The sequence below is a fragment of the Dermacentor albipictus genome, chromosome 10, assembly GCF_038994185.2.
Source record: "Dermacentor albipictus isolate Rhodes 1998 colony chromosome 10, USDA_Dalb.pri_finalv2, whole genome shotgun sequence".
Lineage (NCBI taxonomy): Eukaryota > Metazoa > Arthropoda > Arachnida > Ixodida > Ixodidae > Dermacentor > Dermacentor albipictus.
The window spans coordinates 59534467-59561069 of NC_091830.1; the positions used below are offsets into that span (position 1 = coordinate 59534467).

Below are 26603 nucleotides of genomic sequence, written 5' to 3' on the forward strand. Positions count from 1 at the left end.
GCTACAAGCTGTTTTCTTTTTTTCGAAATAGCGCAGCCTTAGCAGCACCTCGTCTTTCGCCAGCGTTGGAAACCGCCGCCAGCGTGCGATGCTCCAGAGAAAAATAATCTTGCTGTTAAAAGCGGAGTTGACTTGCGAATTTCTTTCGAACGTCAGTCGGATGCGTCCCGAGCAGCGGCGCGTAATATATCGTCGGTGTGCCAGTGTAAGGCGTGGGCGACATGTCTGGTCGCGCTTTCGCAGGTTAGTATTAGCAGTTGCAAAGCATACGCGGTAGACATGAACACGCCCCCAAAGCCTGTACAAACTCGTGCAACGACAGGCTATGCAAATGACGACCGTACAGCCACATCAACCACATATATCGGCTCTGTGACCCGGCAGACTAAGTGACAAGCAAGCACTGGCTAGCAATTCGGCGACAAAATTTAAATTCCCAGAGGAGATACAGCAAGCTACGCCGTTTAGTTGCGCGCACAGAAAAAAAAAAAAAACGGCGATGCCGGAACGTCACAAAAGCACTTACACGAGTTCTCCAATATTAACCTATAGCAAGGAAGCGTGCGATATAGACAGGCAGGCGCGCGAGTAAGCAGTGGATCAATGATTCGTAGATGAACGGCTTTCTGACACAACAAAGAATTCAAGTTCATTCGAACTTACCACGAAATCCTGCGACAGGAGCCGGAGAATCCACAACGCTGCACGGCTGGACCTTGCATCAACGAAAAACGCGGGAAATGGCGAAACTCAGGACGGAGGCACCGCTGCTCGCACATCAGAAACCGCCGATGAAACCAGGCTTGCGTGCGGCTGCTCGTGTTCTTCCGCACGGTGGCCTCGTCACGCAAGTTCCGAGCAAAAAGTTAGTTCGGTTAAAGTTTGAATGTCAAATTAGTGAAACAGATGTGTGATGGGCTTCCTGGCAGTCACAAACAATAGCGGTACTCATCAGAACAGTCACACTAAACGTGGCTACTTATCGTAGCCCAAATAAGATTTTATTGTGAAACGGGTTCGGAGCCATTGAAGCCCGTAACAGGACGGGGCAGCTATGGCGTTCGCGCGGCTACGGATTTGTAGAATGTTCCTGTAATTTTGCGTTTTTTTAACAGTGTGCGTTTATGTGCATATACTGTAATAAAAAAAATGGACACACCGTCATGAGTTGTGAAGCGCCTAATTTGGTTTACTGAAATTTCATGTCTCGTTATTTGCAGCATGTGTGCTGGATTTGCGTGTTCTTTCATTTATGCTCTTTTTAAGGTCATCCGTCTGCGTGTGATAGATAATTGCGCTGCGGTGACTTGTCTAGTTGTAGTGCCTAGTTTTTTCCCCCGGTACGAAAAGAAAGTAAAAAAAGATCACCGCCCCTTTCAGTACGTGAAGCTGTGTTAGTTACACCGAGTGTTACACCATGCAAGTCAAACTTCGCAAGTACCCGCCGTGGTTGCTCAGTGGCTATGGTGTCGAACTGCTGAGCACGAGGTCGCGGGATCGAATCCCGGCCACGGAGGCCGCATTTCTATTGCGGCCAAATGCGAAAACGCCTGTGTACTTGGATTTAGGTGCACATTAAAGAACCCCAGACGGTCAAAATTTCCGGAGTCCTCCACTACAGCGTGCCTCATAATCAGAAAGTGGTTTTAGCACGCAAAATCCCATAATTTTTTTTTTAGTACAGGCAATCATTTCGTTTTCTCTCAGAACGATCATAGTGCCATACTTTTTACAGCAGGAAGTGCAAAAAAAAAAAGACCGGTCACTTTTCCATGTGTAGGACGATCAACAATTATACGAGAACGGCGTGTTTTAACAAAGACACTGTTTTTGCCAATGAATGCAGTTGCCTTCTTTGCGTGTTGTGCAAATGGCTTGAAAAGGCACGGAATATCTACTTGGGTGGCTTGCTACGGTTCAGTGCAAGTTTGGCGCGTCCGAGCGAAGTTCAACGTTCCTTGCTTCCTGCAAACCATTCTTAGAGCACAGTGTGCATGATTTAGACATTTTGGTTACGCTAATCTAGCGCAGTGCTCTGCCGCATGTGCAATTGTGTAAGACAGATAGTAGTGGTGTTTAGCACAAAGTGGCTTTGTTATCTTTCACAACCATCAATGTCCACACCTGCTTTCCTTTAGCAAAGAAGCAGAAAACTAAGTGAAACGTCAATTGTTCACTTCTTTATTTGCAACAGATGCGAATCCGCACTCCTTGCGACACCACAGATCGTAGGGGAAATTTCGCTCGCAACCAGTACAGTATACATTAAACTAAAAAAAACGGTTAACTATGCTGCTGTGAAGGAGTGTAAGTTGCACCTACTCCATAAAATCTCGGAGAGACATCAACAAAATGCCTGTCTTTTGACATATACATGAAACTTCCTCCGAATCTGCACAATTCTTTTCAAACTGCACTTTGTAGAAAAAAAAATGACTTTGCTCATTCTTATCACGATACCTCAACTCATTTCCTATATCTCATTTCCGTAAGAGCTAACACCAATTTATAGGTCACAGCGACAACGCGAGAACGTGATACAAGCAACAAGCGTCGTGCTTCGAAGAAATGCAGAAAGCGACCAGTGCAACGACTCCGGGCAGAAAGGCGCAGCCGCAGTTTGCATTGTCGGCATCTGAATACCCGGGTCTAAGTTGCTATCGCAAGATCAACCCGAACCGAAATCACAATAGGCGTAGTTTTTTATGTCCACAGGAGTACCGAGGTCTTTCCCACGAACTGCAATTATCCCTGTCTTCAGCTAGACGATTTCCATTTGTTACGGTCCTTAAATGCGCTGTCCTCGACTGCGCTTCCCATCCGTTGGAACTGATTCTGTAACTGACAATCGGTGATCAGCCCTACTGACTGCATGGCCTGCCAAGCTCCACCTGTAGAGCGCAGTTCTTGAGTGTCGGTTCCTCGTGAGGAGGAAAGTGGAGGCGGAGGGCGCAGTGAACGCATGAGGAGGAAAGCGAAAGAGGGCAGTACGGCGAAAGGGTGAGGAGGAAAGCGGAGGGCCGCTCGAGTCAAGCTCAACAGCGGCGACCAGGCATGTGGGGAACCCTGTGGAAACAAAACAGTGGCGTGGGTTTCGGAACCACAGTGCACGTGCCATTTCAACTGCACCTACACTATATGACCGCCGCCGCTACAACATGCGCTCCGCTTGACTTACGTGCTCCCGCGTTCACGCGTTCTTTCTGGACAGTTGAGCGGCGCAACTGGTGCAAATGCTTCACCTGCCGCTGCTGCTAAACGAGCTGCCCGAGCAGAGACTCAGCCTCACCGCCGGGACGACCTTGTCGTTCAGAATTAAATTGTTTGCCAGAATAAATCGCGAATTCAAAACACCTAAGCTGCACTCAAAATTCCCATCAGGTAGTATCTTAATCGTCATTGAATTTTGTATTCTCAATGTTAACCATGTCAGCTACAACCGTCCGCTCTCTAATCCACACCGTTGTATCCTGTCTCTTAACGTTAGACTTAAAATTTTTGCTTCCGTAACACGTACAGAGCGCAGCTTGTGAAAGTGGCTTGTGCAATGGCGAACCATTCATGTTGGTATGTGCAGTTTAATACATTCTCGGGCTCCTAAAGCTAGTGGAGTATAAAAAACGTGGGCCATTCCCATGGAAATGTGTAGTCTAAAGATGCAGGTCAATGCCGAGTATAGTGCCTCTAAATTTGAGCTCCTGTGAAGGGTTAAACCGTGCCATGCGCATCAACTCTTCATTCCTGTTACTCCCAACCCTTTCAGGAATACAGTATCTTTAGTCGACTTCAACAAAAACTAGAATCGCTTTCACTCTTTTTTGTTGTGGTTGTGCGGGGGGACGTGCTTGCTGGCATAAATTGACACTGATTCCACAGCACAAAAAATAAATAAAATAAAAATAAAAACGAGATCTCAAATGTTAATCTGTGTTTTTTAAAATCATAACATTGAGATGAAGATTAATTAAGAAATAACCTAATCAGGAAATATTCTAATCGATTAGGACTACTTAAGAATAAGTTTAAGATTAAACTGGTCCATCAATTTGTTCGGACACAAGCTGGATGAAAGACGGTGGGCATCATCGTAGAACACGACACGTTTTATTTTATCTATATTTGCTCCTAGAATAGCAAGAGCCTGTACCCCTTGTGGGTTGAATAGCCATAATTATGAGGTTGTTTATTCTTGAATTTCGCTCTATTTCACCCGATCTCAATTCAATGGTCACGTTGGTCACGGGGTTCTATTAGCAGTTATTGGATAATTCTTTCTGTTCAGAATCTATCCTTAGTTTCTCGCTCGTAGATCAGATTGCGAATATCGGAAAATTGAATATGAATATGAACGCATGTCAGCATATCAACAAATTACGAACACGAACAAGTACTAGTAGGATTGTGCCAGCAGAAGCGTGGCAAAAAGCAGACGAAAAGTCACATTTTGCTAAAACATCAAACAATCGTACCATGTAAGCCAACAGCAGAAACTGCTTAGGCATTCTCTGCTGTAACCAATTCTGATGTTCGATGATCCAGTGTTCACTCTAGAGAATAAATTACACGCTGTCAGCGTGTCGTTCTGCGTGGAACGCTCGTGGTGTAACATGGCAGTAGCGAAGACATCGCACACGTGTGCATCAAATAGCTGTCGACACCCATCAGCAACTTGCCTAGCCTGTCCCCTTCACCCCCCCAACAGATCCCCACCCGGTATGGCGAGTTCCAATTATCTCGTTGTGCGAAGAGAATAAACTTCAAAAGGCATTCTCTTTCGTAAAGGCTCCTGCTATTACCGTACAAATTGTGCATTTTAATCAATTTGGCACTGCTTACGAGACCTGAGCCTTCACTGATCCTTGAAGAGATGTTCTGCCGAAGACTCTGCGCTCATACAGTTGACAAAATTAAATGCTTTCTTTGTAGCTCTTGTTCGATATCTGAATTCCCACTGTTCTAGCAGCGTGTTGAGTAGTAAGCAGAAGTGTCATTGTCCAAATGAACAAACGTGCTCTCAGGTTACATAGGTAGTTGTATCGAATCTGCTTCTTGTTTCTGGCACGACAAAAAAGGGAGGGGGGATGCAGTGAGCTTGACACGTATCTGACGCTGTCTTCTTCATAAATTTTTTTCCTTTAATCTAATATGATAATCTGAGGCGCATGCTATATGCTACTGATACGAGAACTTATACAATAATAGACATCGTAAATTATTTCGAGTGAAGAGCTATAAAAAAAGAAACGTTATTCCGCCAAAAATTACGCTACTTCCCAGAACGTAGCCAATACCAGCAAAGAATGATTTCTTGAATTCCACGGTTCTACGGAACGTATACAGCATAGACTACCTGGCGTGCGCCTCCAGACAATGACGCTGTGCATTGAATCTCACATTCTTCAATTGAATTCTGACGTGTTAAGATAAAAAAGCTCTAAACAACCATTTTCTGCACCTGAGTATATATTTTGCAGTTAAAAGGCATAGTATACCTCGTGAGTTGCCAAATTTATGCGGAATTTCTCAAAGATAACAGCGCCCATATTAAACTTATTCTGCTAATTTCTGTCGCCGCCATGGTTGCTAGGTCTGGTGAAAATAGTTCCACTAGTCTCACAGCGCCGCGCGTTCCAAGTAAGCAGGCGTATCCAAACTTTAATTTCATCCCTCCGACTTCTGAGTGCCTTCAGCAATGAACTTTCATGAAGTATGCTGTATAATTTATGAACCACCTCGCTTTGGGATTATTGTACCAAGAATGGATATCACAGCGCGGCCCAGATAATTAAAAAGAAGATGTGTTATGGTTTATGACACACACGGAGCGATGTCAAATGTAGCGATATAACCAATGTGCCTTCACGAATAATTTATATTGCCAAACACGAATGGTAGATGAGGTGAGCGTTTGTATATGAGTTATATGCCAGAGAACGGCCACAGAGAAAGCTTTGTTCGAGGAACACGTGGGTGATTGCGTTCTAGTATAAATAACATAACCTGGCAGATGCTTTGACTGCTAGGGACTCGTGCTGCTGGAGAGAACAGGAAACTGAAACGGTTCGAGGTAACTCGCAAATAAAATGCCTAGTTCGTATCTTAGAGCGCGTCGTGGTGTTTACTCGGGTCAGCACTTTGTCCCACAATAACAATGCCTGCCAAATATTTCAATGTGCTACTAGAACATATCGTAAGGTTATTCGTTTGCCATTGCGTATGGTTCATATGGATAAACGTGACGCGTTGCCTTCGACAGCAATTTTTTATCGTTGGTGCCTTTCAAACAACCGTCCTCGATTCATAACGTGGGCTTTCATTTCATCTCCTTGTTAAGATGTGTACGCATGCACTTCCAATGAAAGAAAGGCTGAAAATCTTTTGGAGGCGTGGTCTTGAAGTAGGTATTAGTCGCGGCAGTAGACGCATCCTTAAGTGGCAGTCATGGGGTGCAGGAGGAATTCTCACTGCAATTTGAAATATTCGCTGATGTTTGTACTCTGTGTTTCCTTCATACAAACATCTTATGGAGAAAGCGTAAGTTTGCAAGCCTTTCCAAGCAATCCAATGTTTACCGATAGGTAACCGAGATACCAGCCTAAAGGCGAGAGATAATAGGGAGCTATTTCTTTTCGCACGCTGTGAGATATATTTCTTCAGATTTTATTGTCATGAATATCTTTAACAGAACAAGTTCTTTTGCAATAATGGCTTCAATACCTAATACGCTATGTAACATGAGATACTGATTTGGCTGCGCATTCTTCAAAAGTGGAGCAACATTCTAGGCACCGTAATTTATTTATTGTTTATATACCTCTGGCGAGGGGAGAGGTTCATCAGGCCTAATGTGAGCGGCGGGAGTATGATCAACGTTGTAAAATAGTCGTTCTTGGTGATTAGTAGTTGATAAGAGTGGACTTCAAATGGTTTACATTAGTTGTAACGCTGACGATTGTAATTGTGATCAATGCTGCTTAAACGTGCTTTTAAAGACTACTACCATGCTGGCAGTGCTAATACAGCTCCCCTTGATTCGGTGCCCTTATATATTTTATTCGGTGGAGCCATTTTGATGGGTTGCAAAATCTATTCCATACTATACCAGTTCATACTATATATATATGAATCGCCAAATGACGCCGAAGACAGACGCTGGCTTGTGTCACATCACAAAATATATGTGGGATCCCTTCGCTGTAGCCGGAAGTAGTCACATAAGAAATGGGCAAATTTGCTGCACTTTAACTACCTCAATAAAAATGACTAGCAAACTGTTTAGACTGTGTTAGTATCACTGAAATCACAATATTTTGATATTATACATTATTGTTAAATCTATTTAGGAAAACATGGATTCCTATATGTGATGCAGGGTACTGATTTTCTCCTAAATAATACGAGGGTGAATCAGAAAGTCTTTGCCCCTATTTTTTCTAAGCCAAAATAAGTTAAGTACAGGTAATTGCAAGTATGCGTACTATTGTACGATCCTAATAAAGTGAAAATCAGACATCCACTCAATCGTAGCAATTGCTGCAACAGAAACCCATACGGGTTTCTCGAAAGAAAAGCCTCGCAGTTGAAGAAAAATTCGTCCTGATCCGGGACTCGAACCCGGGACCACCACCGTTCCGGGCAGCCGCTGTGCCATACAGGTCGCATTGATGCAATGCAAAACATTCAGCTGCATGTTCTGATCAGAAAGATATTTACCATGTTGATGTTCCCGACCATAATCTCTATTTCGTCATAGACAACTTGGTTTGTACTCACTCTTCATAAAAATGTGCTACCACTTGAAGTGTTGCAAGCTTTCGGGCACCTAATTTTGATAAAGAGAAAATAATTGGTAGCACTTTATCGTCTCACTTTCTCTTTCACAAACTTCTAAACGAATATTTTCGACATTCCACAGAAACTGGATGTCCGCCTTAACAGGAGGGGTGAGTAGAAATAAAAATGCACACCAATTTTTTTCCATTCCGCTGAATTTGATATGGCGCTCATAGGTATTAGTGCAATCTTTCTAAAACGTGTGCTGGTATTAAACATGCTGAACTGTAACTGAAATCCTTGGCACACCAATATCATAGCCATTTGAAGCTCATATGTGTCAGATTTTTTGTACCGCGATATCCGCTAAGTTTCTTAACACCAATTTTGCTATGCTACACGCCGTAGGTCTTCTACACCTACCATTACTTGGGGTTAGACATTACATGTAAAAGTGTATACCTTGTTCCCACTGTAGTATCTAGCATCTCACGAAAGAAGCCTAAAGAACATTGCGTAAAAAAAAAACTGGTTTAGGGGCATCCAACTACAGGAGTTATGCAGCACAAGATTGTCCAGGAGACACGAAAGTTTTCTTAAAGTAATGCGATGGTGAAGGCATGACTGTTTATCAAAAATATGTTCAGATTAACAAACTAACAACTAAATTTACCGTATGCTTACTCAAACGTGTAAAAACGCGTGTATACTGAAGTAGATTTCTGTACACATAGAATACTAAAGAACGAAGCCATGCTCAGCCACAAAGAAAAACCATGTTTGTCAGATTATTATGAATCAAAGTCTGCCTTTCTCTTAATTCGCCCTTCCATACACCACACTGAACACGCTGATTAGTTCATAAGCGACGTGGTCGCATAGGGTTACTATCGTTTGGCGAAGAAAGACTCATCACATTTAACAGCATTTACATACGAGTATGTTTTCTTTGAAAATATAAATCTAAGCTTTGACGAAACTTAGAAATGTTCCTCGTGGAGTTCCCGCTAGTTTCAAAGGAAAACGTAGATATAATATGGCGGCCTATCATCATATGTTGACCGGTGTTCACATTATGTTCAGGTTGTGGAGTGTCAGAACCAATGGGCAGGGTTTACAATGGCAAAAGCATACGCAAGCCGCAGATTCCCTGGATCGTAAGTATAAAATTTTGACAAGCTCTGTTTGTTCGCTGTAACTAAAGAGACCGCTCTTTTCTGGAGGTTTGTTAAGACAATTATGTACGCGATTAGTGGGTAGTGTTTACTATACTTTGAGAAATATAAATTTTGTAGTCTCAGCGGTAATGTGTGGACAAGACTGGTGACGCGACACGGTGCGCCAGAAACTGCGCAATGTGTACATTTCCTTCATATTACCACAATGAAAATGATGGTGTTCTTGATGAAGTGTTCAATGTTGTAATTTTTCAGATAGAGTCAATTCAATATACTGCTTTATTGCTTTGTTTATTCGAAATATGGACAAAGGTTACAGCGCCATTGATAGCGAAATGGGGCGTCGAAGACTACCCCAGCTGTCCATTTAATCCTCGTCTGGCGGGGATGCACTGTAGGCGCGTGGAACCAACCAGCAGTACACAATAAAGTGAACTGGGACAAAAATAATATTTTGGCTTCAATTTATCTTTAAAATTTCGTGCTGAAGAACGCTAGAATGTTTTTAACGAGGCTACTGGGCTGAGAATGCCTTGGCTTTGTAATGCATAGTTTAGCCTATAGAAAACCGAGAGAGGTCAATGCCTACTGCACTGAACAATTATTATATTTTAGTTTTTCCATTTTACCAGAAAAAGAAGGCTCGGTATGGATAGCAGGTAGTAAATTTGTTGGCAAGTATTTCTCATCATAGAGCTTGTTTTATCCTTATTACTCTGATCCCAAACGTACCATCCAATTTAGTCTAAGAGAGATAGAAAAGCACATCTGTATGACTTTTACCTTAATCACACATCGTAGTCTTTTGGGCACAGTACAGAAATATATTATTGTCTATACGGCGACAAGTATGATAGCACCATTGAAAGGCGATTAGATAAGGTAGGAATCGGCAAATAGATTAGGTAAGAATATCGTAAAATACAATAGATGTTTCTTTGGGACTTCCATGTCATGCGTTCACTTTCTTTTGGTGCCATGTCGTGAGGCTATCATATCAGTCTCAATAAAATCTGCATTTTGGTTGTGCAAAGTGCATGGCGTTGTAGTGACATGACAAGGTCGGGGAAATGACAAGTTTGCAGATAGCGAAACAGTTAATCCCATGATATGTGTCACCAATGAAAATTTAAACTGTGAGCAACCTACGCTACACTATATACATTATGAAAAAATCTCGACTATGGCCAGTAAAAAAATATGAAGTCAAGGTTTCTTTGCCTCATCCCCTCACTTTGCGGGTGCTTCCTTTTCGGCTGCCTAATGCTGTTTTGTATATTTAGGCGGTCGTTGGCATAAAGTAAACCAGTAAGGATAATAGCGTAACGAGGCAATCGCGGAGGGTGGCAGGCGATGTAAGCAAGAGCTGACACCTAGCATAAAACAAACATCTGTTTATCTTCACGCTATCATCACCATTTCTTCATCGTAAGTTTGTCACCTTCATTTGCACCGTCGTCATTCATGTGTAGTAGTCATCAACACATCGTGGCCATTCTATTTGTAATTTATTTTTATTTATTTATTTAATAATACTGTCAGCCCATGAAGGGCCATTACAGTAGTGGAAAATACAAGCACAATAATAATACCGGCGTTATTGGGCTTTCATCGTCACGACAACATTGTTTCCTGCCGACATTTTTTTGCAAGAAAGATTTTGTTGCTGTGTTGCAATCATTGTACTGCCGCTGGTCGCTCTGACGTCGCAATTTCGCTTTCGTTATTAGGTCATCCGTCACTTTTGCACTGCTCTTCTGCCATCGCGGTTCCTTGGTCATTATACCGTCGTTATCATTCTTTAGGCGCCGATATATCATCATCATGTGCTTATCATTATGCCGTCGTCTCTATTTCCTCGTTGTAACCCCATCGCCTTCACGCCAGCATAGCCGTAAACACCAGGAACTCCTTGTCATTCCATCATCACCAAGCAGTCATCGTTGTTGCGCCACCTTAATCATGCAGCCGTCGTCATTTTATCTTCACAATTTCGATGCCGTAGCATACTCTCATGAATCGGTCCTTGTCGATTTGGTGTCATCATGCTCTAAACCTCATTCTATCGTCGTTACAGAGTCGTCCCTATGTCACTGAGGGCCTGTCGTCGTGCCCAGTCCTACGTAAATCGAACGGGAGACTCGTATGTTGGAGTACCATTTGTTGATGTAGATCGACCGAGGTGTTTTCAAGTGAAAATGTTTCCAACTTGGTAGTGCGATTTGCATACGCTCATTGGCTGTTCAAGAAATGTAGTGTTTTCACGAATAGGAATTAGGGTTTCCCCTAGAAAAACATTGCACGACGCATGGAAAGCACGTACAACCCAATATTGTTGTTCAAGGAGACGTTGACCCCTATCGCTGCTACCATTTACACGTTTATTTACACACGTGGAAAAAAAAAACACAATAAATATTTACAAGCGTGGGGCCTGCTGGACCCGCCGAACGCACATGTGCTCAGATCAGAAAATTAATTAAATTTTTTGCAGGTTCAGATTGTGATGACATTGGCCGGCAGTCAGGGATACATGTGTGCCGGAAGCATCATATCGCAAAATGTTATATTAACGGCGGCTCACTGCGTTGATCATAAGTAAGTACCTCTTTCATTATCCATATACACACACATCACTTAAGTGAATATAAGATTTATAAGCTATACCTTCGTTTCTCTTTTTCCTGATCGAGACAATTACATCCACAAAAGGTCTACACTTTTGTGGTCTAGGGTTCGCAGTTCTCATTTTGTCGGGATTCTTGCAGCGAAGCTATTAGACTTTAGTTGGTCGGGATGTTCTGTGGCGTGCTCACCTGAAACCCGGAAGCAGCAAAATGTGTTTGTGCTTGAGTTTTCGCGTAAAAGAACTGTGCTTTCTCGCATATTTGAATTACAGTCTCATGCTGGGATGTCTGTAGGTTGTGTGCAAGTTCTGGTTTACCAATTTTGCAATCGAGTTTACTTTGAGACATTCAATTAGTTCAAGAAAGCACTTACACAAGGTGGAGGGCCTACAAAAATGAGGATGTACGCTGCAATTTCGCCCATGCGGGTGCGCGCGCGTCGAACATGTGTTCGGGATGTATCTGCGTGGGCGCTCTGCCCATTGCATCTGTCGCACAGCGCGTTCTGCGCCCGTAGTCGACATTGCGGCAAACATTTTTGAACGACAGTACTGCCACAGCAGCTAGAAACGGGGTTTGTGTTTGAATTTCAAGATAACCGAATTGTGTTTACTCGTACATTTTGTACTACAATCAGAACCTATCATGTCGGCACCTTGCGTGTGAAAATAGTTCTTTACGCACCTTCTGAAGCAATTTACTTTTGAAATTTATTTTGTTCAATAAGGGACTTCCGCTTGGCGCAAGGCCTAGAAGAATGAGGATGTATGCTGCACCTCAGCACACGTGCGCACTCACGTGACGTTCGTCGTTTGTGGTGCTGGTATTTGCAAGGTCCATCTAAATAGGTCGCGTAGCTTCGGAAAAAAAGTGGTTCACAACAAAATTGTCGCCGGCGTCAGTAAGGGTGGTTATGGGAGCAGCGATTGAAGCGCGACAACGTATGGAGCGAGCAAACATTGGGAAAGAAAGTGTTTTTTTAATTAAAGGCAGACACAGTTAGATTGATTCGATGAAAATGAAATTCCTAATCAATTTTATACATGCTTGACGGGTAAACAAAAGACGACTGTATTTAATTTTATTATTATCAATAAATACCCTTTTGTGAGCACCCATACTAGGAGGGGGCGCTGATGCCGCGATCACTTGCAGCTGCTGAAGTGTATGGAAAGGCGCGCTCGTAAAGTTTACCTGTTACAATACGCCCCACTCTGATGTTGTGCTGTTTGATTGCCGACGTTTGCGTGAATTTTAAGATGTGGGTAGCATCGTCGCTTCTTAACCTGTTCTGTCAAAAGTAGTGAGTTACGATAGCCAGATAGCCAGGTGTTTTCGTGCGACTGTGCTGGCCGACGGCCTTGGCGTCTGATGATAGGGCCATCACTCGACACCTAAAACTTTCATCGGCCTCCAAAGAAAGTACGTTCTGTTCAGGAATGCGATTTCGACACCCGTACGGATGGCCTATGCTTGCATCTCCTTCCGCGCTGGAACCTCAAAACGGCCGCCAAGTCGAGTGGGGGACATTTGAATATACAGCTCTAATGGCAGGCCCCGAAAATAAACGTCGTGCCTTCGAGAACAAAATGACGTCACCACTGTTTTTAGAGATATGACGTCACATTATTTTTTTTCTCTTCCACTGGAAGTGTTCTCACGTATCACAGATTGCGATAAGTCGCATAAAATGGCGATGAACCACCATGTTTTGAACGTATGAGCTTCCATGCAAGCTTCGGTAGCGGGTATATTTACCTTGGTACTTGTCTATCGTCTGCACCAGCTTCTCAGTACGTCCACCTTTACAGGGTGGAACGCAAGTAAACTTTAATCACGTTCATAATCTCTTTTCATTTGAAAAAAGCATGCATTCGCCCAAATGGCGAAGCGTCGATTAGGATAGCAATTTAGTAGACAGCTATATCAAGTAATGATACTGGTTTTATCGGGCGTATAAACTCGTAAACATTTGCTCACTAAGTAAATTAAGGTGCATGACGTCACGTGCGCACAGGCAAACATCATCACGTCTCATTCGGTGTGCGCGGACACCCACTGTCAAAACGCTGGCGCCAGGTAGAGTGAACACGAAGCCGCTATCCCCCTGCGCAACTATACCCTGTACAACCGAGTATTACTTTTTTGAAAGTGTAGGATACAAGATGCTTTCGCGTGGACTTGTCTTATCATTAGTGGCAAAAGCCACTGCTCCCTCAGATGTGGCACCTTTGTAAGTGCGCTGCAATGGCAGCCCGTAAGGAAATGCCTTGGCATTTACTTCGAATTACTTGGCATTCTTATTCGAATGCGTTCTTACTTCTTTGTACTTGTTTTCTCCCACCAAAGGCCGTGGGTGCGAGTGCCTTACTGCTGTATTCGCGAAAGCGTGCGAGAAAGCCCGAGGTACCGACTGACAGGATTGCCATGCAGGGCGAGGCAACGAAAAGTATTCCTCCTTCGTGCATATTCGCCTCAATCGTCGAGCTTAACTATAAGGAATCAATGTTAGGCAATGTGTTATATGAAGAGTGTTCAAGGTTAGCTACTGATGCTGTAAATTTTCTCTAAGCGCGTGTGACGTGCAAAACTCTTGTACATTTAAAGTTAGATCTAAAACTTTTATTGTTGAGGTCGAGTACGCTTGAGTGAAATAAATATTTCTGTGAAGGATGTTGAACTTAGAAAAGAATGGTAAACATTTTTGTTTGTCTCGACTCCAGATAACCTTTTTTTTTCTCCATAATAGGGCTTTTACGTACAACTTTGACATAACTTCGACACTAGAGCGCCCGCGAATATAGGTTTTCCCAGCTTAAAGACGAAAGGGTTTTGCTGATTTGTACACAGTGCTTGCCGCCTATGCCGACGGTCTGCAACTCGTTGTTCTAGTGTGTTATCCCACTTTCCGGTAATTCTGCTAACGTCTTCTATGCACTAAACTTGTCAGTGTTGCTTTCTATTTACCTTTTCTTCCCACATTTCTGCCTAGGCCGCCACCACAAGAGGTTCTAATCTACTACAACACAACGAAGTCGAGCAGTGGACCTGTAGCTCGTGTTGTGCGCTTTATGATGCATCCGGATTATGACAAGTATAACGCTGCGAAATATGATATAGCGCTCCTGAAGGTAAAGTTTCTTATCGCGCGAAACGCGAATGTGGCGACCCAGCCCGGGTCGTAGCAACGTTCTAGTTTTACAGCAAAGCTGTACACTACTAGGGTTCCGTGTATTTATGTTCTCCTTGAAAAAAACGCTATCATCATCAATGGCTAACACCCCTGTAAGCATGCAAACACTGTAATCTCTCGTAGCCCTTTAAGGCAGAGGCTAGAAGCACTCAGTAATAGGAAGCGAACAGTGCGTAGATTCGTTGCATTCACGCATACACCATGAAAAACAGCATGTCTAAAACTGTCATTACTAATCGCTCATACCTCCGTAAGGCAAAAGCTACAAGCCCTCAGAAAAGTGCACCGAACAGTGCATACATCCTTTGTTTTGTTTCAAAGACGTACATACACTTGTCAATTAGAATTAGAATCGGAGAAAAAAAATGGAGCTAGGCAGGTCATGTAATGCGTAGGTTAGATAACCGGTAGACCATTAGAGTTACAGAATGGGTGCAAAGAAAAGGGAGAGCAGCCGAGGACGGCAGAAGACTGGGTGGGGCGATGAGATGAGGAAATTCCCGGAGCGCTGATTGGTATCGGTTCGCGCCGGGCAGGGGTATTTGGAGATCGCAGGGAGAGGCCTTCGTCCGGCGGTGGGCATAAAATAGGCTGATGATGATGATACACTTGACAGGAAAGGGAAATCGAGGAGCAGGCTGGCAACTGCCACCGGAACAGGCACAGCGCCTGCCAACTCTTCAGAAAGGAGGTTGCAGAAATATTGAAAATCACGCATACGACATACAGAACAGAACTTGAGACTGACTCCAACCAAATAACTGAATTTTATTAGCCCGACGTTTCGGAGCCCATTCGGCTCCTTCTTCAGGGGGTTGTTCTTCGGGGGGTGGCGGTGTGCCGCTTTTAAAGCGTCTTTTTTTAAGAAAGGAGGGGGGGGAACATGGGAGGTGGGGAGACACTTCACAGACGGAAAGGTGGGGGGGAACAAAAGGAAAGGGGGGGTGTGTTGTTGAGTGCTTCCATGGTGCTGGGACGACCGGTGCTGACCGGTGACCGGTGACGGGTGATGACCGGTGCCAGCACCATAGAAGCGCTCAACAACACACCCCCCCCTTTCCTTTTGTTCCCCCCCCCACCTTTCCCTCTGTGAAGTGTCTCCCCACCTCCCGTGTTCCCCCCCCCCTCCTTTCTTCAAAAAAGACGCTTTAAAAGTGGCACACCGCCACCCCCCGAAGAACAACCCCCTGAAGAAGGAGCCGAATGGGCTCCGAAACGTCGGGCTAATAAAATTCAGTTATTTGGTTGGAGTCAGTCTCAAGTTCTAATCAATTTCCTAACCAGACAGGCAATTCTGTCGAAATGTTTAGCTTCAAGACATACAGAACAGCACACGTTTGAATACAGAACAACGTGAAAAAAAGCACTCGGACGCCATAAATAATGATAAGGCGCTCGTGATAGGAATGCGAAGCACGTAGTGCTGCCCGCAAACGTTCCCGGTAAAAATAGATGGAGTATGACATCTCTAGCCTTTCGTATATAAAATAACCAGCCTAACAACAGATTTAAATGTTGTTGCAGCACCGCTATGGGCGACGGCTTGCTGTCAAAATTGCGATTGCTCCCAATCCTACGCTTACTCAAACATAGCACTACTCCCACTACTCTAAAGCCATAAAGGATTGAATGTCACCCACAGCAATTGATGTAGTGGATTTTCAATGGCTTCACGGATCATAAACCTTCGCACAGTGGAATGGCTCATGTTTTTCTTTTTCTTTTTGACGATGCCTTGTCCAACGTGCGCAGAGAACAAGAAAAAAAAATAAGATAACTAAATTACTGCAGAACTTCTCTCACGAAGAATACTGCTGTCAATGTGATTATCAGTGAAGCAATTTAGAAACACCATCAAAAGATGTCGTGAATGACACTTGCATGCACAGTTTCCTTATTGGCGCGTCCCATTGTACACTCTACGTTATCTGGCAGCGTAGCTGGGAAATTCGAGCGTAGCACAGTAATAGCAGCCGCATATGCGAATCTGCTATATGCAGAAATATTACAGCCCAAATACATTGAGGAGAAGGTTCCTGTTGAAAAGAGAGGGCTTGAGAAAAAGGTTTCTTCACACTTCCCTTGCGAACTCCACAGTTCTAAGACTGTGGGGCTGAGATGTTCACAGCTGCGTATGCTATTCGCCGGTTGTGCTTCTTCACTAAGGCAGACGGGTGTTTCGGGACCCCTTTAAAGGGGAGAAGTATACGAGAAAAGAACATCAAAATGTCGAATCCAGGGTCTCTTAAAGAGCACTGAGTTCAACTGCTGCCGACACCACTGTGCAACAAGGGCTCTCTTGAATTTCTCCTTATTACAGCCATTAAACAAGGATCTTTTGCACCCAGGAAGGCCGCGCATGATTTAAAATCTGATGGCGACCTAATATACTTTATGCGCCCTCTAGGGTGGCGTCTTAAGAGCAGACGTTCACTTTTTGAATAGTTTGCTTGTTTATCATGCTACAGCAACTTAACGAGGTCACCATAACGCTGTTCATACCCTGTTATTTCGGGGATTGTCACTTCGGCAATCTGTTGAGCTTCACTGCCTCAGTGGGCAGCGCTTTGGGAAATTAAAGTTCGGATGATGACTTCGTTTCAACAAGTTTTTGTGAGGAAAGTAAACCAACCGACTGACCGACCTGTGAGAAGCCGACCTTGAGTTGGCTTTTGCATCGCCAGCATTAAATGACAAGGTACAGCTGCTCAGAAAATCCGCACCCCCTTAAAAAAATTATGGTTTCCTTGTAGCAAACACAACCTGCGATTCCTTATAAAGTAGGGGCTATACTGTCTCAATAAAATAATGTTTCAACCAAAAGTGTGCATATAGTGGTTTATTCTTTGCACTCAAATACGGAAGCTTCCATGCGTGATGCCACATATAGTGCATAGAATTGACCTAGTCGTTTTTGCACCTGGTCCTTTTTCCCTCCACAGGTAAGAGACAAGATTAGGTTTGATAGGTTTGTGAGGCCCATATGTCTAGCAAGAAGACGTTTTCGGACAGACGGTAAACAACTCATGTCTGGTGGTTGGGGAACAGTCAATAATCGTGAGTCATCGTTCTTGCATCTCTCTAATTTTTTAAAAGATACACGTGATTGCTTGAAGAGGCTTGGCAACGTTCTGCTTAAGGAATCTTCGAAATACAACATATATAGTGGCTTCTAAATAGCATCAAGCTCAGTGTTTTTCATCAACTGTAAATCTTAAAATACTGACGTGCATTAATCGCCTGCATACTTTGAGCTAGGTTCTATTATATGCATGTTTCGTGGAAAATCTGTATTTTAAGCAAGAATATGTGCATTGACGTTGCCCTCGACGCACAAGAAAGTGTCAGTATTAAAGGACAAAAGTAGCCAACAAGCGATTCGGAAGTTACGCGCCATCGAGGCCTTCACGCTGTGTTTTGTAGCATATTGATAAGATTGCTTTGATTGTACCATCCCGCCTGATGAAGAAAGCACATTGAAACTTTGTGTTACTAAGTGCTTTGTTATCGAATAACACGACAAACAGAAAGAGAGAGAAAGAGAAAGATACTAAGGTGTATTTAGATAAAGGTAGAAAGAGTGTCTGGAGCTATCGCGTGTTGTGTCGTGCTACTCTGCAATAGGAAAGAGGGGCGCGAAGGAATGATAATTATGCCTGGCGATCACGATAGGAAGAGTTGCGTATATACAATTTCACTACGTTACTGCAAACTTAAAACGCGGGTCTCGGCCAGCAGATTTTCGAAAGCCAGGAGTGCTCTATGGAAGATACAAGTTTTTGATGTTCCCGCGCGGTCCTGGGCACGAACCTGAATCACGTGTGCGAGTTTTGTTGCATCCGAGAGAGTTCGTGATTTTGACCAGTACCATTGCATACTACGCAGTGTATATAACCTGTGGTGTATGCCACAACATTGTGAATCCTGTGCGGCACACACGTTTGGTTAAAGCTTGAGCAGAAAGGAATGTATCAGCTGACGTAATAGCACTGCCGTGAAAATTTATTGTACCAACCAAAGGACAAACTTTTTATCTTTTGCACTGTTCAGAATTTTTTTAGCCAAGCAGGGAGGGGAAGCTTGTTCGCACTTCCGAAGAAAGCGTTTGTCGACATATACAGGGTGAAAATGTTAAAGTTCTATGGAATATTTAAAAACCGCCTGTGGCAGATGGAATATTTGTTGTCCTTGAGCTGGATAATTCCAAGAGGTGGACATTACTACCACGACAAAATGAAACACATATTCAACTAATTAACACAGATTCACCAATAAACTTCATTATTCTCTGAAATGGCGTTATTCTGGAAGTTCATTTCAAGCTGAAATGCCTTGCAAACTCAGCAGCTACCATGGGTTAATTATCCAGAAATAATTAAGAATTAGTGGATTTCCTACAATTAGGTTATTATGTGTTTCAATTTCTCGTGAAAGCAAAGTCCGCCTCCCTAAATTCTCCACCTTAAGGACTAAAGCTAGGTTATCTGAAAGAAGCTTTTAAAATTTTTATAAACCTTACAAGTGATCACCCTGTAAAAGGGTTAACGTCGTTACAGGTAGTAAAGCTTAATTTGGCTGTCATACCTTTATCGCTTCATAGATCATACGTGCGCTGGTTTTGTTTGCATGGAAGTTTTAGCATTCTCGTGAACCTTAGGGTTGAAAGTTTACACAAGCACGCTTGTAACTAGCGAAATCATGTTTTTTTTTTTTTGAGGTACAAGTGGTTCTTCAGCAAGCGGCATCGCTTTACGAGTTTCGAGGGAAGTTACTTAACGAAGTTGAAACTCCTATCTTTCGGCAGGAGAACCTCCCGAATTCGCGAAAACATTGCTCTACATTACTTTTGAAGGCATCTCGCAAGACAAGTGCGACCCAATCTTGAGGCATGCAATAGGCAACTTGGGTGGTTTGGACTCAAAATTAGCACTGTGTGCGAAAACCAATTCAAGCTCACTTTGTCCAGTAAGTATGTGGGATTTGTTTATTTACTTTATCGCGACCACGTTTTCTTTAGACATGCATGTATGTTTAAATTACGTGTTATATATAAATCACTGAAGAATCAATACAGTCACAAAAAAGGCCGGTCGGGTGCTCACAGGTGTGGCCATGCTAAGCTCCTTGGCGTACCTGATGTTTTAGAGCGCAGCTCTTTGGCGCCCGTTCCTGCGTTCCGCGTCGCTGTCGTGCCTCGCCGTCGGCCTCACCGTAACCAGGGTGCTCTAGCTGCGCGCGCTCCGGCTGCCATCTCTTGCGCGTGGTGCGAGTCTTGCTCACCCCTTGTCCTCCAAAGCTGGATCACGTGTTCCCGCCTATCCCCTCGCAGCTTCCTCCGCGCAGCGCCGTTGCAGTGACTCTCGCCGCTACCACCCACTGCACCCTCACCGTCCCTTTTCCCGCTGTCGCGGCACTTCTGCGGTGCCGGCGGCGGACGCTCCTTGCTGCCTCGAGCGTGATCCACGGCTTTCCACTTCTCCGTCTGAGCGTCGCCTGGCTGTACGGCTCTGGGCCATGTCTCTTGCTTTCCCGTTCGCAGGGCGCGTTCCTTAGTTGCCTTTGTCGCCACTAGCTGTGCTTGCACCTGTATGTCCTTCTCCCGCCTCCACTCCTGTCCTAAACCTCCCCTTACCTGGCGCAGTGCCATTGCGGTGACTCGAAAAATAGGTAAAGCGTTTCATCCCCTTGCTTTTACTTTCCACCCCAACCTTATGCGGCCACATTGAGGCCTGTCTATGAGTGAATGAGTGTTTGACCTCTACTTAATACCCCTGTTCTCCACTGGTTTCCTCATTCCACCTCAAAAGAAATAAATAATAATTGCTAATCTACCTCCCCTCTTCGCGGTGATGACGCACTATAAGATGGCGCGTCACGGAAGCGCCGTGCCGGTAGCGGCAAACCTCAGTGTGTGCTTCCCATCCCGAAACGCAGAACCTCTTCCGTTCGGCACTGCATGTTCTGTATGCGGTTGCATGTTGGTGAAATAAGGCTGTAGCTGCGCTACAATATCGCATTACCAAGAAGCGTAATCATCGGCCAATTTTTCGCTCGGGGCTTGCGTCTTCTACTATCCGGCTTCTCTGCATAATACAGGGGGCTGTTAATCAATGTCGCTGTTGCGTAGTAGTACCAAATATGACGGGAGTGCTCTAGGAAGCCTCGAGGTCCTCCTCGTCCACCTCGCCATACAGGGTGGCGACAACCACGTCGTATGCTACGGCGTGCGCCATTCCCATGCCCGCTTCGAGACCTGCGTTGCCGGTGCGCGTGTCTATGAACAGCTTGTAGGAAGCCTGCAGGGGATTTTATGTTTACAAAAATATTACGGAAAGGCATTATTGGGTTTAGTTGTTAAGTAGATAATGTTTTCCTGGTTTGCAGTCTTAAAGCACTAATAAATAAGCCGCCGAGAAAGCGTTTGATTCTGTCGAAACCTCAGCAGTCATGGAGGCATTACGGAATCAGGGTGTAGACGAGCCGTATGTAAAAATACTGAAAGATATCTGTACCGACTCCACAGCCACCGAAGTCCTCCATAAGGCAAGCAACAAAATCCCAATAAAGAAAGGCGTCAGGCAGGGAGATACAATATCTCCAATGCTATTCACAGCGTGTTTACAGGAGGTATTCAGAGACCTGGATTGGGAAGAATTGGGGATAAAAGTTAATGGAGAATACCTTAGCAACTTGCGATTCGCTGATGATATTGCCTTGCTCAGTAACTCAAGAGACCAAGTGCAATGCATGCTCACTGACCTGGAGAGGCAAAGCAGAAGAGTGGGTCTAAAAATTAATCTGCAGAAAACTAAAGTAATGCTTAACAGTCTCGGAAGAGAACAGCAATTCACAATAGGCAGCGAGGCACTGGAAGTCGTAAGGGAATACATCTACTTAGGGCAGGTAGTGACGGCGGATCCGGATCATGAGACGGAAATAATGAGAAGAATAAGAATGGGCTGGGGTGCATTTGGCAGGCATTCTCAGATCATGAACAGCAGGTTTCCATTATCCCTCAAGAGAAAAGTATATAATAGCTGTGTCTTACCGGTACTCACCTACGGGGAGAAACCTGGAGGCTTACGAAAAGAGTTCTACTCAAATTGAGGACGACGCAACAAGCTATGGAAAGAAGAATGATAGGTGTAACGTTAAGGGATAAGAAAAGAGCAGATTGGGTGAGGGAACAAACGCGAGTTAATGACATCTTAGTTGAAATCAAGAAAAAGAAATGGGCATGGGCAGGAAATGTAATGAGGAGGGCAGATAACCGACGGTCATTAAGGGTTACGGACTGGATCCCAAGGGAAGGGAAGCGTAGCAGGGGGCGGCAGAAAGTTAGGTGGGCGGATGAGATTAAGAAGTTTGCAGGCACGGCATGGCCACACTTAGTACATGACCGGGGTTGTTGGAGAAGTATGGGAGAGGCCTTTGCCCTGCAGTGGGTGTAACCAGGCTGATGATGATGATGAAATAAGCCTCCTCATTTGTCATGTAATGTTGTAGTCTGATATCGTTTCGAAATACGTTATGATCCCTTGTTGGCGTGATTGTTTGTTTACCGCGCTGTTTGCTCTCGGAAAACATTCTCTGCCATGTGGAATATAAGAAAAAATTGGTTTCGATCGCACTCCCTCGTTAAAAGAACTCCTATCGAATACGCTGAAGAGCCGGTCTTCCCATGTACCTCCACTGCAGTCGCACAGCCACCGTCCGGCAACCAAGGCACCCTAAAACTTGGTTTCACGAGGGCACGCTTGCTTCACATTGGCGCCTGTTTATCAGCGGCGAAAGTCCGGCCCCTATATCGACCACTAGAGATCGTTTCCTACGAAGACAGGCGAAAGCATCCAAAACAGCTATTTACTTTACCGTATGCACTGCACTTGTTTTGACCACTTTTCCATATTGATTGAAATTTTGCATCAAGGTTGCGTTGCTTTAATAATTGTCAGTCTTATTGAAGTGTAACCTACACAGCTGTATGCTTTATTGTTATGACAGAGCGGTTTAAGAAGGTATTAACGCAAGAGCGTTAAGGGCCCCATGTCGCACAACATGTGGTGCCGGCGTCCCGCGTCCCACGCCGTTTGAGCAAAAATATTTTCCCACCACCCACATCAAGGCCCTCCATGTGGTGTAAGGAAGCTCCTGAACTAACTCAGTTTCTCAACCTCAAATACATAGAAAAATCTTAAAGTACGAATTACACACAAAATACAGTCATAATAGCATCGGATTGTAATTTGAGTAAACGAGAAATCATAATCGTGCTTCGCGAAAAAAGCAAACCCCTTTTCCAGCGTTTCTACCTTCCATAGACGGGCCACGGCGTCCGCCATTTGGGCACGCTGGCGCGCGATTATGTTCGAGTTCACGGAGAAGCACGCCCGTTTCCATGCAACAGTTCCAGATGGCGCTCCCCTCCCACACGTCGCTGCCTACGCAAGAGGCCCTGTTTCTACCAGAAATTGCGTTCTCGCATTCGCGAGTGTTTCCCAGTAAAGATTGCGGTTGCATACGCCGCAGTTGCGGGGAAGCGTGAGAAGGGGTCGATCGGGGGCAGGGGCCGGGTGATGACGTCTGCGAAAATGAAAGGTGCAGCCCCGGGAATATTTTGATGAAGCTCAGGCAAAGCTACGTTGATCTCCTGCGCAATGGCACCGCGGAGCGGAGGCGCAGAACATGAGGAGGGCTGCTGCATATGCTGCGGCTTACCAAATATCAGCAGTGATAGTTGGCGCGCAACCTCCTCACGGGCGAACGCGTTCATTTTATCTTTGGCACAGTGTGATGATTGCGGCCACAGAGCGAGGATTCTTGGTGAGCAACATGTTGAAGGCGCCCTCTTTAATACCTTTCAATGCCTGACTGATCCGATAAGGCTCCGGCATGGTCGAGTTCTCTTTCTCGCATATCAGCAGGATCTCTTATATGTAACTGGCAAAGGATTCACCCGTCTGCGGAGCGCGCGGCCGCAAATGCTGCTCGGCGTGCAGCTTACGAGCAGCGGGGCGATCAAATACACCGACAAGGGTGGTTTTGAAGACGGACCAGGGGCCCTATAACGTAACACTATTCCAATGTGTTTCAATTCCAATCTCCTGACGTCAAATTTGCGTAACCACCGACGCAAGCACCGGGTGGTCACCCACAGGGTTATCTGTACAGACTAATCAAACCATCTCCTCGTTCATAGGAAGTAACTTTTGTTGCTTGAAAAACGAATAACATTGCCTACACTGAGCGGCTTGTCGTATCTAATTGGCTGACAAGAGGCGAGGAGAACGCTCAAGTGGAGAGGGATCCACTGGGGCAGAACCAGTGCACTGAAAATCGATAACCGGATGAAGAAGGTGGTGCCGGCGTCTGCGATTGGTCGGCTTTTCCTTACTTAGCTTGTGGTGGCTGGTCGAAAACACGGCGGCATGCAACGGAAGCTTAAGAATGACGCTAAAACTTACCCTCAGCAAAGAAGAGTTGGCAGAATGAGGTGGTAAACGTGCCGAAAGTGCTCGAAAACGTTACATGGCCACGCAAGTAGCTTTATTATACGCAAATACACCCATGCTCTCCGGCAGGTGCGAGTAGCCAACGTCTCAGCGATCGGCGGCAGCCATCTTTTATTCCTTTCAGAACGGGGCAGCCTGCGGCTATTCCGAAGAAAATTCAGTTTTGTTCGGCATATTAATGCATCTTTAGCGCCTACACGTCACTTTGACGCGGTGAGTTTGTGCTGTTTTGTGACGCCGCGTGACAGGCAGGTGAAGTGGGTGCTGCCCGAAAACTTTTTACCAATAGCCGACAGCTAATGGCGAAAAGGGGTCGAGTGAGAAATAACTGTTTTTCTTTTTTCTGTCAAATTATGCATAATCAGTGTGTACAAATCATATCAGATGGGGAGCTATCGCGGTTTTCGTGACGTCGCGTGACAGACAGGTGAAGTGGGGGTGGTCGAAAAAGTTGTTGACCAATCGTGGAGGGCTGATAGGAGAATTGGAATAGAAAAGTTCTGAATAGCTCTACGTTATAGCGCCCCAGGTCGGGAAATGTGATTAGTGATAGTTATACCATAAGCTGTCGAAACCCGTGAGGCAGAAAACCATATTGTTCAGTTTTGTGGGCTCGTCCCACTAGTTATGCGCGCTGACCCTCTCGTATATGCCAAGCCCGTCGCCTGCATCGGTATCATCCGCGCCAGTGAAGATGGCATGGTCGCGGTGACGAGGTACACCAAGACACTTGGTGTGTGCAGGAGGAGCTGTTTGCTGGAAGGCGCCCTGAGGCATAGTAAATGGGAGGGTACGGGGTCGAAGTTCCAGGGTGGGAGGTTTGAGGGCACAGCGCTCTTCGCCAACGCAAAAACCCCACCGATGGCTGCCAGTGGTTGCTTGTAGTACCACGCACCTCCACCAAATGGTAATATGTTTTTTTAAATCTGACTAGGAGCAACGCCGCGGCGACAACCTAGACAGAGCACGGACTCCGAGGGCGAGCGGCATTCACGAGCAAAAGCGCTGAAAAATAGGACCCACTAGAAGGCGCTGGAGAGGACGGCCCACTATAGCGTTCCAATCCTTCTCTACATTCATTATAATAATTGATCCTAGAAGACCTAACATTTCTAAGTTACAGATGTTCTTGTTTAATAGTTTCAACTGGAAACTAATAAATTTCTTTTACTAACTTGTTTTTATAAATGCCCAGACTTCTTCGTAAAATTTCTTGATGGCATTTATGTAGTCTTTCCCATTCATTACCGCGTAGATTACTTCTGAGTGGTTGTAATTTTGGGTACTAATAGGACAATCGCGTACAGCACAATCGTGTTTTTGTCCAAAATCCTGTTTTCACATTTTGCGATCCTGCGCCAACGTGTTAATCAATCACCGTTGCAATTTCCCTCTTCCAATAGTAACTGGTTATTTTGGCAACACATTAATATTCCGCCACACACTCACACACTCCTTCGAACACTAAGACGTATGTACGCAATGTGCACTTGCTGATGGTTCTAATGCTACAATGTTTCTGCGCTTCTACACGGTTTCTGGTCTGCGTGTTCCGCTGCTTTGTGCTAAATGAGGAAGCCCGGGATAAATTTTCGTTGCTTTCTTCTCTGCAGGGTGACTCCGGCGCACCGTTTACAATGGTACGACGGAATGGGAAGTCCGTGCAAGTTGGCGTGAACAGCCTCGGAGTGTCTTGCGATGAGAGGGGGACACATGTATTTTCAGTTAGAGTTGACAAATTCATGCCATGGATCACGAAAACCCTCCGTCAGCCGAAACGTTGGCGTACCATACCTGCCGCATAGATAAGGTATACTCGTGATCACTATTTCAGGATAATATTGGAAATATTTCAATAAATTGCTTATCCTACGTTGCTTCATCCATACTGAGACGTTACTGATCTCTACGGCTCATCCGCGTTCTGTCAAGTTTCCTGTTTGTGTAAGTGGATATAACAAAAATAATAACTAATAAGGACGTACATAATCTGGGCCATACTGACCTACGGTAAGTGACATACCACTCTATGGTAAGTGGCGTTCAACAGGTCTGCGAAAAGCCTGTTGTCATAGCTCATTTTTCACATACAAATAGCGGCTCCCGGCTACAAACTTAGAGTGGCGAGCGGCTGCGTTGTCATTTAATGGCACCGAAATTTAGTGATAAAAAAAGAATTTTAGTAGTACAGTAAAACGCGCTGGCGGGCTAGTTGGTGCATAGCTTTCAAAAGATGAAGTGCCAACACTGACTGCACACTAGGAAGGAACATAGACAGGGCAAGGTGCTACTTGCAACTGTTTATTCAAGTTAAAGTGGC

The 26603-nt window shown here is 44.8% G+C and overlaps 2 protein-coding genes across 4 annotated transcripts in view; one reads left to right on the forward strand and one right to left on the reverse strand.

The window, feature by feature from the left end:
* The window catches only part of LOC135912124 (trypsin-like), a 339009-nt gene extending 338179 nt beyond the window's left edge, over positions 1 to 830 (reverse strand). For 2 of the 3 annotated variants that reach the window (XM_065444511.2, XM_065444510.2), the window contains exon 1: positions 664 to 828. The gene's annotated coding sequence lies outside the window, so the exon portion shown is untranslated. Of the gene's footprint in view, positions 1 to 663 lie in introns of all 3 variants that reach the window. The other variant, XM_070527759.1, reaches the window with a different exon arrangement.
* A 5533-nt stretch (positions 831 to 6363) lies between these two features.
* On the forward strand, positions 6364 to 26165 carry LOC135912093 (trypsin-4-like). The gene is made up of 8 exons (XM_065444473.2): positions 6364 to 6534; positions 7916 to 7943; positions 8857 to 8930; positions 11446 to 11549; positions 14571 to 14709; positions 17714 to 17828; positions 19576 to 19736; positions 25897 to 26165. The coding sequence occupies exons 1-8, from the start codon at positions 6442 to 6444 to the stop codon at positions 26086 to 26088; spliced, it is 906 nt and encodes a 301-aa protein (XP_065300545.1). The 5' UTR covers positions 6364 to 6441; the 3' UTR covers positions 26089 to 26165.
* The last annotated feature ends 438 nt before the right edge of the window (positions 26166 to 26603 follow it).

Excerpts from the sequence above, each read along its gene's own strand:
- LOC135912093 (XM_065444473.2), top strand. The coding sequence starts at position 6,442 with ATGGGGTGCAGGAGGAATTCTCACTGCAATTTGAAATATTCGCTGATG. Across the intron at positions 6,535-7,915 it reads AAACATCTTATGGAGAAAGC|AAACTGGATGTCCGCCTTAA; the intron begins GTAAGTTTGCAA and ends GACATTCCACAG. Across the intron at positions 14,710-17,713 it reads ATGATATAGCGCTCCTGAAG|GTAAGAGACAAGATTAGGTT; the intron begins GTAAAGTTTCTT and ends TTCCCTCCACAG.